Source organism: Chlorocebus sabaeus, chromosome 7 (assembly GCF_047675955.1).
Source record: "Chlorocebus sabaeus isolate Y175 chromosome 7, mChlSab1.0.hap1, whole genome shotgun sequence".
Classification (NCBI taxonomy): Eukaryota; Metazoa; Chordata; class Mammalia; order Primates; family Cercopithecidae; genus Chlorocebus; species Chlorocebus sabaeus.
In genome coordinates, this window is record NC_132910.1 from 94,199,825 (window position 1) to 94,220,180 (window position 20,356).

Here is a 20,356-nt window from a genome sequence, read left to right on the forward strand (position 1 = left end):
GAAGATTAGAGATAAAAGAATGAAAAGCAACAAAGTCTCCAAGAAATATGAAACTAGGTGAAAAGACAAAACCTATGTTTGACTAGTATACCTGAAAGTGACAGGGAGAATGGAACCAAGTTGGAAAACACTCTTCAGGATATTATCCAGGAGAATTTAACCAACCTAGCAAGACAGGCCAACATTCAAACTCAGGAAATACAAAGAACACCACAAAGACATTCCTCAAGGAGAGCAACCCCAAGACACATAATCATCAGATTCACTAAGGTTGAAATGAAAAAAAAATGTTAAGGGCAGCCAGAGAGGAAAGTTGGTTACCCACAAAGGGAAGCCCGTCACACTAACAGCAGATCTCTCTGCAGAAACCCTACAAGCCAAAAGAAAGTGGGGACCAATTCAACATTCTTAAAGAAAAGAATTTTCAACTGAGATTTTCATATCCCACCAAACTAAGCTTCATAAGAGAAGGAGAAATAAAATCCTTTACAGAGAAGAAAATGCTGAGAGATTTTGTCACAACCAGGCCGGTCTTACAAGAGCTCCTGAAACAAGGACTAAAATGGAAGTGAAAAACCGATAGCAGCCACTGCAAAATCATACCAAATTGTAAAGACTATCAACACCATGAAGAAAATGGATCCATTAATGAGCAAAATAACCAGCTAGTATCATAATGACAGGATCAAATTCACACATAACAATATTAACCTTAAATATAAATGGGCTAAATGCCCCAATTAAAAAACACAGACTGGCAAATTGGATGAAGAGTCAAGACTTATCCATGTGCTGTATTCAGAAGACCCATCTCATGTGCAGAGACACACATAGGCTCAAAATAAAGGGATAGAGGAATATTTACCAAGCAAATGGAAAGCAAAAAAAAGCAGGGGTTGCAATCCTAGTCTCTGATATAACAGACTTTAAACCAACAAAAATCAAAAAAGACAAAGAAGGGCATATCACAATGGTAAAGGGGTCAATGCAACAAGAAGAGCTAACTATCCTAAATATATATGCATTTAATACAGGAGCACCCGGATTCGTAAAGCAAGTTCTTAGAGAACAACAAAATAACTTAGACCCCCACACAGTAATAGTGGGAGACTTTTAACACCCCACTGTCAATATGACACAGATCAATGAGACAGAAAATTAACAGCTCTTGACCAAGCAGACCTAACAGACATCTACAGAACTCTCCACCCTAAATCAACAGAATGTACATTCTTCTCAGCACCACATCACACTTATTCTAAAATTGACCACGTAATTGGAGGTAAAACACATCCTGTTTTATCTAAAAAATAAATATCCCTGGTTATACATCTTTGAGAAAGAATATGTACAAAGCCTCAGAAACAAGGCAGCAAAATATTATTTGAAATATTTGGTTGGCAATGTTCACATCAATTTAATAAAACTCTTCAACATATGTGTATATGTGTGTATATCTATATATGTGTGTGTATCCAATTATGATAAAGGAAGTTAAAATGTGTAATTCCTAAGGCTTTATGACACACAAAAAACTTACCGCCTGTCAAATCTCTCCTTAAAATATAGATATATGTCAAATGAACATATATCTCTAAAACTCTTCATAATTATTGAGTTCTAAGTACTATAAGATATCATACTGGATTCTAGGTGAGGAGCAGGAGGCATGATACACATTATCCCTGTCCTCAAAGAACTTATATCCTAGTGCAGAATAAAGATATTTAAGAATTACAGAAAAAATATAATTATGATAAGTGCTAGAGAGAAATTAAGGATAGTATAAGGATACCTTGCAGAATAAGATCTATTTTGTGAAGTTAGGTAAAGCTTCTCCTGAAGATGGGATATTTGAGCTGAGACCTGAAAGCATGTGTTAGTGAGGCTACCAGAAAGGGACTGTGACAGGAAATATCTAGTGTGATTTTTAAAGCAGGAAAAAAAAAAGATGCATGTAGCTAGCACAACATTAAAGAATTTATCTAAATAGCTAGAGAGGTTCATTGCAGCCAGAAGCGATTCCTTTATTTCTATAAGACATTCGAAAAACTAATAGGATAATTTCTCAAAAAAAACTTTGAGGAAGGAGAATGCAATGTAAGCCAAGCATTGAGCTATGCACCTTGTGTGTTTTCTTTAATTTATTCTTACAACAACTCAAGGAGGTAGCTATTTACAGACCCTAGTTTTATTCTCTCTATAATCTGCTGTGCTAAAAAGTGTCTTGTGCACCAATTGTCACAGCAGACTTAAGAAAATAAGCTAAACATTATATAAACTCTCTGTCTTGCCTGCCCTTTAAATCTTCAAAACCTCTACATAAGCATTACACTATTATCCATTCCAGCCCCTTCCTTTTGTTTTAGCAAACATGAATTTTCAGACTGCAAACACCTTAATCACATGAAAATTAAAACTGTAACCATGCCATAGTGACCTCTTTTCTTGCTCTATACTCACATTACTGAAGTAACATTCTCCTCTCCCAGCCAGTCAATGCCTTGATTTTCTCCAACCAGAAAATTGTTCGCCTCTCAACATTCAGCAAGAGATATGATAATTCTGAGTTCCTGTTATAAATAAGTGAACAGGAGACACACAAGTCCAGGCTTACAGGTAGGAGATAAGTGGATTGATCAAAACAAGAATGAAACAAAAAGTAATATTCTCACCTACTGTTTTCTCCTGTATCACATGTCGATAATTTTAGGCAGCATAGGGGGAACCATTACAGTTTTTATATGCCTATAAACATTTATGTCATTTTTTAGGTTTGGAGTCAGACCACCATTTCTTTATTCTGAATTCATGTTCAGCCAGTTAAGACTGCTTTGGTGTTTCGAAATTTTTCAAAATCAAAATTCAAAATTCAAATTTTATTTGAATGTAACAAATAATAGGTAAAATATGTATAAAACAAAAAGATGCTTCAAACTCTTGTCAGACAAGAGGGTAGAAACTTTTTGCCTAGATTTTGTTCCGTAAGAGGATCATGAAAATCTCTGAAATAGCAGCAATAATTGCTGCATGATGTCAATTAAGATAATGAATGATAAGCCTTGATTATCTTCAAGGTCTTCATAACCTCACATACTACTTTGTGGCCTTCACATGGCAGACATTTTGCCAAAAGGCATTTCACTCATGACTAATTTAAACCCAAGCTTGTCCTTGAATCTGCATTGAGGTTGCACGTTTGTTTCATTATAGCTTCAATTATGAATTTAAAGCTTTTATCAAAGACTTTCATCAAGATTAACTTTATTATGCCCTTTATGCCTTCTGATTTTAGTTGCCACATTTAGTAGTCAAAATCAACTCATCCTCGCGACTCTAATTCCCAAACGGCTCTGAACATACCCTTATTTAACTCCATTTTTTATCTCTGTCCAACTCCTGAAATCTTTCCACTATGCTGAGACTCAGACAGTCATCAGCAAAATCACCTCAACATTCACTTAATTTTTACTTGATCAACCCTGTAGCCCTCTTGTCTGCAGCTTACTCAAAAGGTAGATGTTCTTTCCCTCAAATTCTACTGCTATTGGGTCTAGAGATTAAGAAGGTGACATTCTTGCTACTTGTTACTCCTTCCAGACTATTCCGTCTCTCTCCTCCCTAGAGATATCCATTTAGATTTTATTACATCAAACTATAGCACTAACAACCTTTCCCTGTTGCAGTGCTCAAACAATCCCCATGCCACTCTCCCTCTACCTCATCCCTTCAGGATTGTAGCTCCTGACTCACTGATACTGTCTCAAACCCTATTCCTGTCATAATTCTCAGTTGACTTCAATGTCCACATAAATTACCTTGCCAGTATGTTGTCACTCAGTTCTTTAACTTGATCTCCTTTAATGATTTTGCCCTCCACCCTATTCCAGCCACTTACTCTCATTGTCATAACTAAATGTCATTCCCAATAACTATAGCCCCTCTATCATTTCAATTTAAAGCATTCAGTTTTCTGAGCACCAACTCCTATCTTTCCAGCTCACTACCTCTAGTTGGAATTTAGAGAATTTCAACAACACTCTGACCTACCAGAACCTATAATTCATTGATCCTAACATCTTTTTATTGTCCCTCAACACCTTATATTACTTACTCACTTCATTTTTATTCAGCTTAAATTCCATGGTCCATCATAATCCCTCCCTTGCATACAGCCTAACTTTCCTGCCCTTGTCTTGCTTCTTTGTACTTGGCTAAAACACAACCCTGGTTCTGTCCAACTCTCTACCTATTCCATGCTTACACCTGTACATGTGAATGTGGCTGGAGGAAAACAAAATGAACAAATTGACTGGTCTCATTAACTTCAAACGGGCCCCTAATGCTGGCTAGGAATTATACTTATTTCCAGTGTCCCAAACAACTATTAGGACTTATTTCCAGTGTCCTAAACAACTATCACTTCACCTCTCTCTTAAAATCTCCATCTCTTCCTCTGTCAGTCTCATTCTCAACTGATGATCTTGCTTTTCATTATACTGAGAAAATAGAAGCAATCACCACAGGCACATTCACTCACCTACAGTGAGTGAGTTTTGTTAATCCTCCTAGCAAAGGAAAACCACTTCATTTGCATGCTAGATTCTTTCTTGCCTACTCAAGGGCATTGTCTCAGCAACTTTTCTTTCTTTCTCTAGTATCAATAATTTTTCTTCCTCTTCTAAGTTTTTTATCCATTAGCCCAACAAACATACCTCTTCTCTATTCTTAAAATAAAACTTTTGCTTGATCCTACTTCACTCTACAGCTACCACTCCCATTTTTTCCTTTCCTTTGGCAAGTCTCCTTGAAATGATTGTTTACATTTGCTGTCACTACTTTCCCATTTTCTCCTGAGCTTACCATTAGGCTTTAACCCTCACCACTCCATCCAACTGTTAACCTTTATGTTGTTAAACTCAGTGATCTATTCTCAATCCTCATTAGACTATTTAGCAATAGGTGACACAGCTAATCACCTTATTAGACTATTTAGCAATAGGTGACACCGCTTATTATCTTCCTTACATGGCTTCCCGGATACCACACTCTCTTGGTTTTCCTCCAACCTCACTGGTTACTCCTTCAAAGCTTCCTTTGTTACCTCCTTGCTATGGTCTGAATGTATGTGTCTTCCTGAAAATTTACAGTTGAAACCTAACTCCAAGAAGATGGTATTAAAAGGTGGGGTCTTTGGGAGGTGACTAGGTAATGAGAACACTGTCCTCATGAATGGGATTCATAGCTGCTCCTATAAAAGCAGCTCAAGGGAGCCCCCAGCTCTTTCCATGTGACCATGTGAGGACTCCACAATAAGGCACTGACATTAAAGGAGAGAGCTGTCACCAGACTTCGAATCTGCTGACAGCTTGATCTTGGATTTGCCCACCTCCAGAACAATGAGAAATAAATTTATATTGTTTATAAATTACTCAGTCTAAGGTATTTTGTTATAGCAGCTCAGATGAACTATGACACCCCTTTTCTCTCAAATATCTTAATGCTGGAGTTCTTAACTTAGAGCTAGTTCTCTTCTGCTATCTAATTTCTTTAGTGATCTCAATTACGTCATGCCTGAAATACCACCATGTGTAACTTTAATTTTATCTCTAGCTTTAGAACTTTCCCTAAACTCAGGATTCACATATTCAACTAATTAACATCTTCACTTAGTGGTTTAGTAGACATCTCAAATATAATATAAGCCAAATGAAGTTCATCTCTCCTAAACCTGCTTCTTTGGCAGTCTTCACCATCTTGCTTATTGGTCACTCCATCTTCCAAAATGCACAGATGAAAAACCTTGGAGTCATTCTTGACCTCTCTTTTCTCTCACCCTCCTTATTCAACCTAACAAATATTAAGAGTGCTATCTTTAAACTGTATTCGGAATCATAACACTTCTCTCCACCTCCACTGTTAATAGCCCTGGTCCAAGCCACAACCGACTATATCTCCTAGATTACTCCAATAGTGATTTAACTAATCTCCCTGCTTCTACTGTAATCCTTCATGCCTTCCTTAAGACTCCTCTCAGAAAGAGATCTAGAATATTCTTTGTGGGTTTTTTTAACTTTTTATACCTATCACCTACTTTCAACAATTATCATGGGCAATTGTTTCTCAGTGAAACCCACAACACTACTCCTACATCATTCTGGAGCAAATCTATAATATTTTATCTGTGAATATTTCAGTAGGTATCTCCAGAAGATAAGGATTCTTTTAAAACATAATCACAATGCCATTATTAAACTTTTAAAAATTCCTTTAATATCAAATATCCAACCAGGGTTCACTTTTCCTCAAGTGTCTTACATTAATTTTTGTGTGGTTTTAAATTGAGATTCAAATAAGGTCTATACATTTTGATTGGTTTAGATTTTTTATTTTTTTGAGACAGGGTCTCACTCTATCACTCAGGCTACAGAATACTGGTGTGAACATGGCTCACTGCAGCCTCAACCTCCTGGCTCAAAGGATACTCCTGCATCAGCATCCCTTGTAGCTGAGACAACAGGTGTGTACCACCACACCTGGCTACTTTTTAAATTTTTTTAAATGGAAATGGAGCCCCACTCTTGCCCCATCTAGTCTCAAACTGCTGGGCTCAAGCAATATTCCCACCTCACTTGAGGCCAGGAGTTCGAGACCAGCCTGGTCAACATGGTAAAACCTCATCTCTATTAAAATACAAAAGTTAGCCAGGCATGGTGACATGCACCTGGAATCCCAGCTACTTGGGAGGCTGAGGCAGGAGAATTGCTTGAACCCAGGAGGCAGAAATTCCAGTGAGCCAAGCGATCCATGCCAGTGCACTTCAGTCTAGGCAAGACAGTGAGACTATCTCAAAACAAAAAATCACTAGGAATATTTCCTTTTTGTGTGGTATGTACCAAAGTACTATATTACATAAGTAAGTTTGTTTCATTTCATTTCATATTTTAGAGATTTCTTCTTTTTCCTTTATTGTGTTCTATAATTATGTAAAATATTTACATGGTCCTAAAATCAAACACGCAAAACAAGAAATTTTCAAAGAAAGTCATATGTTTTTCTTCCCTTATGTGTATCCTTTTTAGGGCTTATTCTTTCATTTAAAAAAAATAAGCAAATACGTGTGTGTGTGTGTGTGTGTGTGTGTGTGTGTGTGTATTTCCACCCCCATGCCTTTGGAGATAAAAGATAGTTTCTTATAAACATCAATAGAGCTTCTTTTCCTACCATACTTTTTAAAATTAATAGTATATTCTGAAGATCGCTCTCTCTTTTTTTTTTTTTTAAGGGACACAATTGTGTAGATTTACTTTATCGGCCATTCCCCTACTCATGGAAACTTCGTTTACTTACAGTAGTCTTTGGTACTACAAAGACTGCTATCATAAGAAGACTTGCACACATATAGTATATGTGTTTTCATATTTTTATCAGTATATTTTAAGGATTGATTCACAGATAGGATCACATGGTAAATGTATGTAATTTTATTATTGCCAGATTCACCTCTATATGAGTTATATCATTTTACATTCCCATCAGCAATTGTATGAGAATGCCTCTTTCTCCACAGCCTCAGTAACAAAGCATGTGGTCAAACTTTGAAATTTTTGTCTGATACATGAGAAATACATTTAAGCATAATTTTAATTTACATTTATTTTATTAAAAGTGATGTGTATCTCTTCACATGGCATGTGGCCATCTCTTTGTAAACTGTTCTAGCCCATTTTTCTGTGGAGTTGCTGGCCTTTTGCCAATCTGTTTTCAGGAGCTCTTTATACAGCAGGCATATCAAACTCCTTTCTTTCCTACGACTAACCTGCAAATGTTTTTTCCTAACTTGTAATTTATCTTCTATTTTTCTTCTTTCCTCCCATACCAATTATTTTTATATAATAAAACTTTTCCATTTTTTTCCTTATTTTGTCTGGATTTTAAGTAATAGCAAGGTTTCCTCACTTCTAGATTAAAATTAATTCACCTAGGTTTTCTAGTACTTGTACAGTTTTATTTCATTTAAATTTAAATTAACTTAAACACATTTAATTTTTCCGATTAAACTGTATATTGAACACAGGTTTAACTCCATGAAAAAAATTACCTGGTGGCACTGTAGTTGTGAGTGTATTAAATTTCCAAAAAAAAAAAAAACTTATGAAATAATTGACTTTTATAATATTGCGGACTGATCATTTTAAAACATCAAGTCAAATCATGCCATCTCTCTGCTTAAAACCCTCCAATGTCTCTCTACTTCACTTGAAGTACAAGCCAAGGTGTTTGCAATACCCCATGCTATTTTACTTCCATTCCTAATAGCCTCCCCTTGAAATCACTCCAGCCACACCAGCCACAGCAGTTGCTGGTTCTTCTGTGGGACTACTCTTTCCCCCAAATGTTTGCAGGGTCCTTTGGAGCTTTGCTCAAATGTCACCACTCTTAACAAGCATTTCTTGATCACACTACTTAAAACTGTAATTACTATCACTCCTTTCCCTGAATTACTTTTCCTCATAGCGCTTTATACCAACTAGCACACTATATGTTTTACTTATCATGCATCTTTGGATCATATTGAATGTAAATTCCATGTCCCCACAGAGAATTAAATTGTCAACCAACAATTGTATTTTTTTAGTTTAAAAAACAATTTAGTATTCTAACAAGCTTTGTTTAGACCAACTCTATCAGAAGCAGATCTTGTAAGTATTATCACTACCTAAATTGTCCTTCCTTATAATATCAAGTCTCAGGTTGCTAATCTAGTTAAGATGAAATATTTAGCATCAGAGAGATGGAGGCTCACAGAGGTTCACCATGCTTGAATTTAAATCCTAGTCTCCATGCTTCTTCAGTTCTGGCTTTTGCCAGCAGTCTAAGATGCCTTCAATGTTTAAGTCTCTCAAAGCAAGTTTCTTTTCATACCATCCCTCCAAAGTCTTTAGTGAAATCCACTATACACTGAGAAATTCATAACCTAGTCGAGTTACAGCTGTGTCAATAAGATGCCTAACTTTTCTCCACCTAGTTTCTCACCCATAATTTAATGTGGGGAGAGGGTTTGCTTAACGTACTCAAACGTGGTAATGCAAAAGAATCAACTGGGGTCTACTAACAACACAGATTTCTGTGCCCGACCCCAATTAAAATTTTAATTAATAGATCCGCTAACAACTCAAAAAAGTCACCTCAATTTTAGGAGTTTCATTGAGAAAAACTAGCTTAAAGTCTATTAGATAATAGCAAGAATGCAATCCACAGGAAAAAAAAATTGGTTTCTGTTATGGGCTGAATTTTTTCCTCCCTCCCCCCACCAAAAAAATGAAGCCCTAAGCCTCAATGGGCATTTGAAGATAGAATCTTTAAGGAGGTAACTGAGGTTAAATCAGGTCATAAAGGTGGGGCCTAATCCAATAGAACCACTGTTCTTATAAAAAGAAAAACCTGAGATCCTTCTCGCTCCTCTCATGCAGAGGAGAGGCCATGTGAAAACATAGCAAGAAGACAGCCATCTGCAATTTAGGAAGAGAACACTCACCAGAAACTAACCCTACTGGCATCTTGATCTTGGATTTCCAGCCTCCAGAACAGTTAGAAGGTAAAATTTCTGCTGTTTAAGCCACCCAGTCTACGGTATGTTGTTATGGCAGCCCGAGCAGACTGAGATAATTACTCTCTAGATTATTTTTCATAAAGAATCTGTCATAGCAATTCTAGCTGATAGAGGGCCCATGTTGGAATTTTTATTACACAGAATTCAAATAGATATATAAATAATCCTTACTTTTTAATCTTATTTAATAAATACTAGAACTAAAACCTTTATTTCTAGCAACCATGATTTATTAATAACTTGTTTCCCATTTACATCTAGTTAGTTAAGAGCAAGAATTAACACGTAGTAGGCCTCACAGGCTGCACAGGCCACTGTCTATGCATAGTCATGAATCCATTTGCCTCTTAAAACATAATCCTGGCTGGGCACAGTGGCTCACACCTGTAATCCCAACACTTTGGGAGGCTGATGCAGGTGGATCACCTGAGGCCAGAAGTTCCAAGGCCAACCTGGCCAACTTCAAGACCAGACTGTTGAAACCCTGTCTCCACTAAAAATACAAAAATTAGCCAGGCATGGTGGTGCATGCCTGTAATCCCAGCTACTTGGGAGGCTGAGGGAGGAGAATTTATTGAATCCAGGAGGTGGAGGTTGCAGTGAACCGAGATCATGCCACTTCATTCCAGCCTGGGCGACAGAGCGAGACGCTGTCTCAAAAATAAATACATAAATAAATAAATAAATAAATAACATGATCCTGGAAGTTTTAATCTCTTAGTTTCTAAATATTATGGAGTTTGGGGTTTGTTTTGGTGGGGAAGATCAAACAGGGCAGACTAAAGTCACCTAATTGAAAGTACAGGCCACTCATGGCCAGGGTTGGTTTTTTAAGGGGTGTTTTGTTATAAACTTTTTAATTTTGAAATCATTATAGATTCACAGAAGTTGCAAAGATAATACAGAGAAATCCTCTGTACTCTTCACTCAGTTACACCTCAATGTTACCTCTTATATAACTATAGCACATCAAAATCAGGAAATTGATATCAATACAAAGTATGTATAGTTCCATGCCATTTTACTACGTGTGGAGTCATGCAACAGTCGCAATCAAGGTACACAACTATTCTATCACCACAAGGATTACCCTCATGCTACCCCTTTATTAAAAGTTCTACTCATCCCTTTGCCTCTCCTATCTATACCTAGCCCTTGGCAACCACTAATCTGTTCTTCATCTCTAAAATTTCCTCATGTTGAGACTGTCATACAAATGGAATCACATAGTATGTGACTTTTGAGATTAGTTTTTTTCACTTGGCATAATGCCCTTGAAATCCATCCAAGTTGTGTCCATCAATAGTTTCTTTTTATTGCTAAGTAATATTCCACAGTAAGAACGTACCAGTTTGTTTAGCCATTCAACCTACTGATGACTACAGTTTGTTTAGCCATTCACCTACTGATGACCATTTTGAATGTTTTTGGTTGTTGGCTATTGCAAATAACACTGCTTTGGACATTTGCATGTATGTATTTGTGTGAACATAGATTTTCATTTCTCTGGAATAAATACCCAGTAGTCCAACAGTTTGATCATATTATAGCTGCATGTTTAATTTTTAAGAAACTGTCAAACAATTCTCCAGAGTGATTAAACCATTTTGCATTTCCACTTGCAATGTATGAGAAATCAGTCTGTCTGCATCTCTGCCAGCATTAATGTTGTCACCATTTTTTATTTTAGCAGTTCTCTAATAAGTGTGTAATAATATCTCAGGGTCTTAATTTGCATTTCCCTATTAGCTAGTAATGTTGAACAATTTTTCATTTGTTTGCCATCTGTATATCCTCTTCATTGAAACATATCTTGAAGTCTTTTGCCCATTTTTAATTGGATTGACTTTTTTACTGTTGATTTTAATTTTTTATTGTGGTAAAATATAACCCAAAATGTACCATTCTGAAGTGTACAGTTCAGTGGCATTAAGTACATTCACACTGTTGTGCAACCATCACCACTATCCATTTACAGAACTTTTCATCCTTTGAAGCAGAAACTCTGTACCTATTAAACAATAACTTCCCATTTATTTTCTCTCTAGGCCCTAGAGACCTCTAATTTGACTATTCCAAGCAGCTCATAATGAAGCGGATATTTATCCACATGTGAGCGCTGTCTCTGATTTTCCGAATTCTCACAAGGTAAAACCTGGCAGTCATCAAATCTTATAGTCTTGGGTGCCACCATCTTGGTTACATTAATTACCAACCTGAGTGGGTAGAGAGGAGTCTCCTGTCAGTTTCTACTTTGACCTTCTTCTCTTCGTATAGTAGTCCATCCCAGCCATATTAGCTTCCAGAAAAGGGACCAGCCCATGTTTTCTTTTTAGATTCATCTCAGAGTTAACTTTAAGGGTTCCTCAAGTGACCCATGTACTTTCCACTGATCTTTTTCCCATCCTTCCAGGGTCTCTTTTACCAGTCCCTTGACAAGTATAGTGAGTCCACCCCCATTCAGCTGTACACATGGCCATCTCACAGGTCAGCAGCACTTGATAGGGACCTTCTCAGCTTGGATGGAGCTTGTCTTCTTTCCAAGTCTTAATCAGCACCTAGTTGCCAGGCTGGAAGCAGTGAACTGCTAACTCAAGAGGCAGAGTTTGAGTCAGAAGTCCTTTTAACTTAAGGGATTACAGGGTGGAGGATAATGCCTGTATATAATTTCTTAAGAATTGATCCTTGGTTTCCATAGTAGGAATATTCATAGCTCTACCTGAATACAGAAGTCCATATAATAACTTGTAGGGGGACAATCTCAAGTCTTTTCTTGGGACTGTCCTAATCCTAAGGAGTGCTATTGGGAGACATTTGGTCCAAGGCATTTTAGTTTATTAGTTTGGTGAAGTGCTTTTTGAGAGTTTGATTCATTCTTTCTACCTTTTCAGAGGAAGGGGGATGCCAAGGGGTGTAATAATCCCAACTAATTTGTAAACCTTCCATAATTCCCCTTAACACCCTGGAGGTGAAGTGGCTGCCATTGTCTGAATCCATGTTTTTCACCAGGCCAAATCTAGGTAAAGTCTGTTACAATATTATTTTGACCACGTTCCTGGGGGTGGCTGTTGGAAGGGGAAAGGCTTCCACGCAGCTGGAAAGGTGATCCACAATCACCAGTAAATAAATACTTCAGTCTTCCTACTTTGGGTATTTATGTGAAATCTACTTGAATGCTCTGAAGCGGTCCAGGAGGTCTTCCTCCTGTGAACTGTTTTCTAATCACCTCTTTGTTTATCCTTTGACAAGTTACACAACTTCCACATACTTGTTTAACGAGGGTATAAATCCCTATACACCCATAATTCTTAAGTATTGCATCACGCAGACTCTGGGGTCCCCAATGACTCCCTTTGGGGAGTAATACAGACATCAGTTCTCTCATCAGGGGTTTACTTATCATTTCTCTCCCATCAGGAAGTACCCATTTCCCATCTTCACTTTGACCCCTATCCTAATTCTTCCTTCTCCTCTCTGGTAAACTGAGACCTTAATACTACCTTAGGGATGTCTGGTATCAGGCTAAATAGTCTATAATTTCTTCCCCCAGGGAGGCTTGCCTAGCAGCTTCATCTGCAAACCTGTTTCCTACAGCTTCTATAGTGTTCTCTTTCTGATGATCATTTACATGAACTATGGCTACCTCTGCTGGAAGCAGGAGACTTTCTAAAACCTGACTGACCAGTTCCCCACGTACCAATTATTTTCTCCTACTATTTATTAGGCCCCACTCTGTCCAGATTTCTCCAAAAGTGTGTACCACCCCATAGGCACATTTAGAATCAGTATATATAGTCCCTTCTTGGCCTTCAAGGAGCTTTAGGGGTCAAGAGCATGTAATTCATCGGTTTGGACCGACCAGCCACTAGGCAATCTACCTTTCTCACATAATGAGTGCTTATTTCCATCAAAGACAGCATAACCATTATGTCTCTTGCCATCTATCACTCCGGATGACCCATCTGCAAACAGTCTAATCCCATCAAGTAGTGGAGCTTCCCTAAGGTCTAGTCTAACTTTGGCTTGGTATTCTATGATGTCTAAGCAGTTACAGTCTGATGTCTCTTTGTTCTTGTCTCCTTTCCATAGGAAACTGGCTGGATTCAGGTAAGTATCTGGTGTTACAACCAAACAATCTTTTTCTAGTAATGTGACTTCATATTTTAGAATCTGAGAATCCAACAACTATCTCCCAGCTTTTTGATTTAATATATTCTTGACCTGGTGTGGGGTGTTTACCATTAGGGCCCCACGAAAGGGTAGCTTTCAACTCTCCTCTACCATCTGGGCTGTCACAGCTACTGCTTGCACACATTCAGATCACCCCTGAGAGACAGGATCCAGAAGCTTGGAGACAAAAGCAACAGGTTACCTCTTCCCTCCCCAGGTTTGAGTAAGCACCCCAAGGGCCATGCCCCGGTCTACTGTTACAAACAGATGGAATGGTTTCTCTAAAGATGGGAGGGCCAGGACCAGGGCTGTAGTGAGGGCCCGCTTTAGCTCTTTCACTGCCTGAATTTCCTCTGGGGGCCATTGCAAAGGATCAGGCTCCTCTTCTAGTAACTTGAGATACAGAATTTTGTCTTTTAAGCATATGAGTCAATCTATAACCTAAATAGCCAGTTAAACCTAAAAATTTTTGGAGTTTCCTCTTTGTCTTAGGTAAAGGCAAACCCACTATTCCCAATATTCTGGGTTTATCATCCACTTCCCTTCATTAATCAGGTGTCCTAAATATTTAACTTCTTTTTCTACAAACTGCAATTCGTTTTTAGAGACTCGCAATCCCCTTTCTCAAAGAAAATACGGCAAGATTATGGTGGTTTCTGATACCTCGGCCTTCCTTTTGCCAGAAATTAAAAGTTCATCCACATATTCTAACAACTGAGCCCTGGAAAGTTGGAATTCCTCCAGGACTAAGATTTGACAAAATAAGTTTGGGGCTTCTGTGAAACCTTGTAGCAGAACAGTCCAGTGGTACTGTTGTTTTCTCATTTATTTTTTGCCTATGAACATCCAATTACTCCAGCACCATTTGTTGAAAACACTATTCTTCCTCCACTGAATGGCTTTTGAATCTCTGTCAAAAATCAGTTGGGTATATTTGTGTAGGTCTAGGTTATTGTTGTCCATTTCACTGATCTATGTGTCCATCTCTCTGCCATTACCATACTGTTTTAATTACCCTGGCATATAATGAGTATTATATTTGATTAGTGCTGTGGTTTGGCTGTGTCCCCACCCAAATCTCATCTTGAATTGTAGTGCCCATAATCCCGTGTTGAGGGAAGAAACAGGTGGAAATAATTGAATCATGGGAGCAGGTTCTCCCATCCTGTTCTCATGATATAAGTTCCCACGAGATCTGATTTTATAACAGGCTTCCCCCTTTAGCTTAGCTCTCATTCTTCTCCTTCCCGCTGCCATGTGAAGGACATGTTTGCTTCCCCTTCCACCATGAGTGTAAGTTTCCTGAGGCCTGCCAGCCATGCTGAACTGTGAGTCAATTAAACCTTTCCTTTATAAATTACCCAGTCTCAGATACGTCTTTATTAGCAGCATAAGAACAAAGTAACACAGGTAAAATGATACCTCTCACTTAATTCCTCCTTTTCAGAATTGTTGTAGCTACTCTGATTTGTTTTTCCAAATACATTTTAGGATAATCTTGCCTGTATAGGAAGAAGAAAAAAAAACCTTGCTGGAGTTTTAATAGGAATTGTATTAAACCTGCATATCGATTTAGGGATCATTAACATCTACACTACGGTGAGTCTTCCAATCCTTGTACATGGTCATTTATTTAGATCTTTGATTTCTTTCATCAGTGTTTTGTTGTTTTCAGCATCAGTCCTGTACATGCACTGTCAGATTTACACCTACATAGTTTTTATTTTGAGCAATTATCAATGCTATATTTTTAATTTTGGTTTCCATGTGTTCATTGCTAGTACATAAAAGTACAATTGATTTTTGTCTATTCTCTTATGTTCTGAAACCCTGCTGAGTTTTTTAGTTCTAGAAATTATTGTGTAGATTCCTTAGGACTTTTTTTTAACCATGTTTTTCATTTCATATTTTAAAAGTTCATTCGTTCAAAAAATTGTTAGATTGAGCTGGGCACGATAGCTCATGCCTGTAATCCCAGCACTTTGGGATGCTGAGGTGGGAAGACCATTTGTGGTCAGGAGTTCAAGACCAGCCTGGCCAACATGGTGAAACCCATCTCTACTAAAAATACAAAAATTAGCCAGGTGTGGTGGTGGGTGCCTGTAATCCCAGCTACTCAGGAGGCTGAGGCAGGAGAATCACTTGAACCCAAGAGGTTGCAGTGAGCTGAAATCACACCACTGTACTCCAGCCTGGGCAACAGAGTGAGACTCCATCTCCCTCTCTCTCTCTCTCACACACACACACACACAATTGTTAGATTGTTTAGTGTTGTAACTGCTAGATATAGAGGTAACTAAGAAAATTAAGGGGTTTGTTTTCTGACCTCATGAAGCTTAGATTCTAGAGGACAGAAAAAGGCTGTAAACATATAACAAACGAGGAGAAAGGTAGGAAAAGACACAAGAGGAACTTTACAGAGGGCCTTAAAGTCAACAGTAGCCACTTGAATTTTAAGATGATAAGCACTGGAAGATTTAAAATAGGGTAGTGAGGCTGCTTTGCCTATGAAGTAGCCAATGGTATATTTTTAATTTTTAATTTTCTTTTATTCATTTACTTTCTTAATAAACTTGCTTTCACTTTGCACTGTGAAAAAAATTAAATGAAATAGGGTCATGAGATTAGCTTGGTGTCCATTTTAAGTCATTAAAACAAAAACCATATCAAAGTGGTTGGTGTGTTTCTTTCCTATCTTATTTTCTTTACAACTTAAAAAACGTATATGAATATAAATTTCATAAAGTCAGGGATTATTTGTAATTACTTCGTATGATGGTTTATTTATCACAGTCCTCTCTATACAATCAGTTTGCTTTTGATTCTATAAGGTGGTATAATATAAATTTCCTAGGAGAAAACTAACCTCACAATAACGTTCTTGCAGTTGGCCAACTCTAACCACTGCTTTTGGAACTGCCTTTTCTCTTTGCTTATCACAAATATAAACACACACGCGCTTTTCATCTAATAGTATGATGAAAATAATAGAGACTCTAGAGTCGGACGTGATTATTTTTTTTAACCTCCTTTGGTTTCAGTATCTTATCTATAAAATGCAGCTATTAACATCTACTTCCAAAACCCTGTTTTGAGAACTAAGGATAAAGTATAACATATTGAGTTCCAGGAACACAGAGGTTGCTCAATAAACAATCACTCCCTATCCTGTGCTTTTTCTCTTTCATCCCCATCACTCAGCTCCCATTCTCAGATCTAACATATTTGTAAAACCATGTAATTAGCAATTGAGGCCTTAGACTAAAACTTTATACAAAATTTTAATGCCCATTATGATAGCACCCACTAATCCAATGATTAGTGGCATGACTCATTGCAAAAAAAAATCTTCCACAGACTTCTGAAAATATTTTAAAATGTTAAAAAGGACCATGGTATTATTACAGAATTTTTAGTTATGCTATAAAATAAATTTAAAGTTGGTCACTTTCAACTGAAATCTTATAAAAGAGAGTATTATACACATTTTTTTAACTAGTGGCAAAAGAAGGAAATAAGTTTTGAATATCTTGGTATAAAAACCTAATATTTCACTTCATGCATCTATCATTCAAGAGGTATTTTTAAAATACAGTCATGGTGCTTTTGGAAGTCTAATATTATGACGTTATGTAATTTATATGAATTAATAGTATTATGTTCTCTTAGACATCTTATTTTGTAATATTCAATTTTTCAAGACCTAGTATTAACAGAAAGAAGAAAATGTTGTAGACAATTCAAAGTAATCTGTCAAGTTTTAAATTTACCAATATTTTTTTCTTGTCTACTTTGGAATAACCACTTCACTGGTACCATTCAGCAATCTTCCTTCATCCTGTTAGTTTCTTAGCACAAAGACTAATTCCAAATTTCCTCCACTCCACCTCAAATCCACGCTCCTTCTTAATACTTCCTTCTTAATAGTTTATTTTCTATATTATTTTTGTCTTCCACTGTGGCATTATTCCCAGTAAAGACAAATATCTCTGTACCTTCACCTCCTGCCTATTGGAAAAAGGAAAGTTCCAAAATCATTCCTGTCTCTAGCATGATGGATAGATCGATTACCTCAATTCTCTTTTATCTTCGGTATCTTCCTACAACTCAACTTGGTCTTAAGTTCCCTTTTACTCAGCTCCTGTCTCCTCTAAACCACTCTTCGTAAGACTACCATAATCAACGTGTTAAATATGTTAGTATAATAGTGTTTGTAACTTGGTTAAAAAAAAAAAAAAACTCTTTAGCAAACTGAAGTAACAGAATTTTGTTCATTTTTCTACGGGGCATTTTAAATGACCTATTTCTTTAAAGTTTTGTCTGTATTACAGGGCCTTAATGTCTAGTTTCACAACTATATTAACTAAGCCTGAAGGGCGCTATATAGTTAGGCAATATTTTCCAATATAAAGAGCTCTGATTGAAGTTCAAACTCTTATTGTGAATCTTTGGAATTTGGCATGAAAGAGAACAAACATGATTGCATCTGTTCTTCCCTACTTTAAACCATCTTCAGTGTCAACATACACAATGAGTTTTGTGGTATTTCCACCTGGTTTTCTATTTTCAAAGTACTCTTTTGCATGACACAGGAATAAAAATACTTGAATTCTAATCTGCCATTTTCCCTTACTCTCCTCACACTCTTTTGGACGGCTTATAATTTTCGATATGGTACAAAGGCTCACTAACTGGTTTTTTGCTAGAGGCCTGCTACTAATACTGATGGCCGCTAAATGCTAGGTATGCCGCCGGTATTGCTCTTACTTCAATACCGACATCGCACGATAAAGGCAGTGGCATTTAGGCGCGCAAGCGCAATTCTTGATTAATGAGCCAAGGCAAAGTCTTCTCAATCCGAGTTTTGAGTTTTCCTTACTTTTCCCCCAAATGCTCTTTTCCTCGGATTTCACATCAATAGCACTTTCTCGAGTTTTCACGAGTAACCTGACGCAGGCGGAACCGACGGAGACTAGCCGGCGAGAATCCTACGGTCGCAGCCATCTGCGCAGCGTCAGCCGGGGACGCTCCGTGCGGAAGACCGCCTGTGACTCGACACACTCTCCAGTGACGCGGTAGTCGCCGCACCTGCGCTGCGGGGCGGGAAGGAGGCTCGAGAGCCAGGGGAAGGGAGTCTACGACTCCGGGCGGAAGCTGGGGAAGCAGGGAGGGAGAGAAGGAACAAGAGAGGAAGAGACGGGCGGAGGGGCGGTCCTTGCCGGAGGTTCCTAGGTCCTTCACTTCCTGTTTGCCGGCACTTCAAAATCCGGGTCAAAGGGTGTCGCTTCGGTCTCTTTTACCCGGCTGATCCCAGCAGCCTCCGTGACAGCGCCTCCTGACTCAGCCGACAGCCGGCTTCTTCTCACGATCTGCTGAAGCCTGGACGCCCACACCTGACCCGGAACTCGGAGGCGCGCTTCCTCCACCCACCGGCTAGCAGCCCCGGACCCTGAGCGCCCGCCGACGCCGCCGGGGGTCCCGACAGGCCTCTCCGCGCTGATGCTGAGAGGGATCGAGGGCCCGGGGCGGCGGCGGAGTACGGGCCTCTGGCGCCTTAGGCCAGCCGCAGGTGTCGGTTCTTACGCTCTCCAGGCTCGCCAGCTCTCGCCCCAGCTTGGATGGGTCTCCCTGCCCCATAAATGTGGCTGCTGAGGCGGCGGTGGCGGTGGCCCGTCACGCTGCTGCTGCGGCGCTCCAAGTTCACCTCCGCCCCGGGGCTCTCCTGCCCCACCTCGGGGCTGCCGCCACCCGCTCCTTATCCTCTGGCCCTGGCCTTGCTGCGTGGCGACAATGGACAAGATCCTGGAGGGCCTTGTGAGTTCTTCGCATCCCCTGCCCCTCAAGCGGGTGATTGTGCGGAAGGTGGTGGAATCGGCGGAGCACTGGCTAGACGAGGCGCAGTGCGAGGCCATGTTTGACCTGACGACCCGGCTCATCCTGGAGGGCCAGGACCCTTTCCAGCGGCAGGTGGGGCACCAGGTGCTGGAGGCCTACGCACGATACCACCGGCCAGAGTTCGAGTCCTTCTTCAACAAGACCTTTGTGTTGGGCCTCCTTCATCAGGGCTACCACTCTCTGGACAGGAAGGATGTAGCCATCCTGGACTACATTCACAACGGCCTGAAGCTGATTATGAGCTGTCCGTCGGTGCTGGATCTCTTCAGCCTCCTGCAGGTAGAGGTGTTACGGATGGTGTGTGAGAGACCGGAGCCGCAGCTCTGTGCCCGACTGAGCGACCTTCTGACCGACTTCGTGCAATGCATCCCCAAAGGGAAATTGTCCATCACGTTCTGTCAACAGCTGGTTCGAACGATAGGCCACTTCCAGTGCGTGTCCACTCAGGAGAGAGAGTTGCGGGAATATGTCTCCCAGGTGACAAAAGTGAGTAACTTGCTGCAGAACATCTGGAAGGCTGAGCCTACCACACTGCTGCCTTCTCTGCAGGAAGTTTTTGCAAGCATCTCTTCCACAGGTAAGGGTCATTATCTTTCAGAATATCTCATAAAAATTCAGTATATGTCTCTCTTGAACACACACATTCACACCATGTTTTCTTACTGCCCTGAAAACATT

At 39.1% G+C, this 20,356-nt stretch overlaps 2 protein-coding genes across 2 annotated transcripts in view; one reads left to right on the forward strand and one right to left on the reverse strand.

Moving 5' to 3' along the window:
* The window catches only part of LOC140712035 (uncharacterized), a 223,485-nt gene extending 204,466 nt beyond the window's left edge, over nucleotides 1–19,019 (reverse strand). The window contains exon 1 of the mRNA XM_073017651.1: nucleotides 18,663–19,019. The gene's annotated coding sequence lies outside the window, so the exon portion shown is untranslated. The remainder of the gene's footprint in view (nucleotides 1–18,662) is intronic.
* A 19-nt stretch (nucleotides 19,020–19,038) lies between these two features.
* Nucleotides 19,039–20,356, forward strand: part of USP38 (ubiquitin specific peptidase 38) — a 37,645-nt gene continuing 36,327 nt past the window's right edge. Inside the window, exon 1 of the mRNA XM_007999873.3 lies at nucleotides 19,039–20,255. Within this exon, the coding sequence (XP_007998064.1) occupies nucleotides 19,574–20,255 (682 nt within the window). The 5' untranslated portion in view covers nucleotides 19,039–19,573. The remainder of the gene's footprint in view (nucleotides 20,256–20,356) is intronic.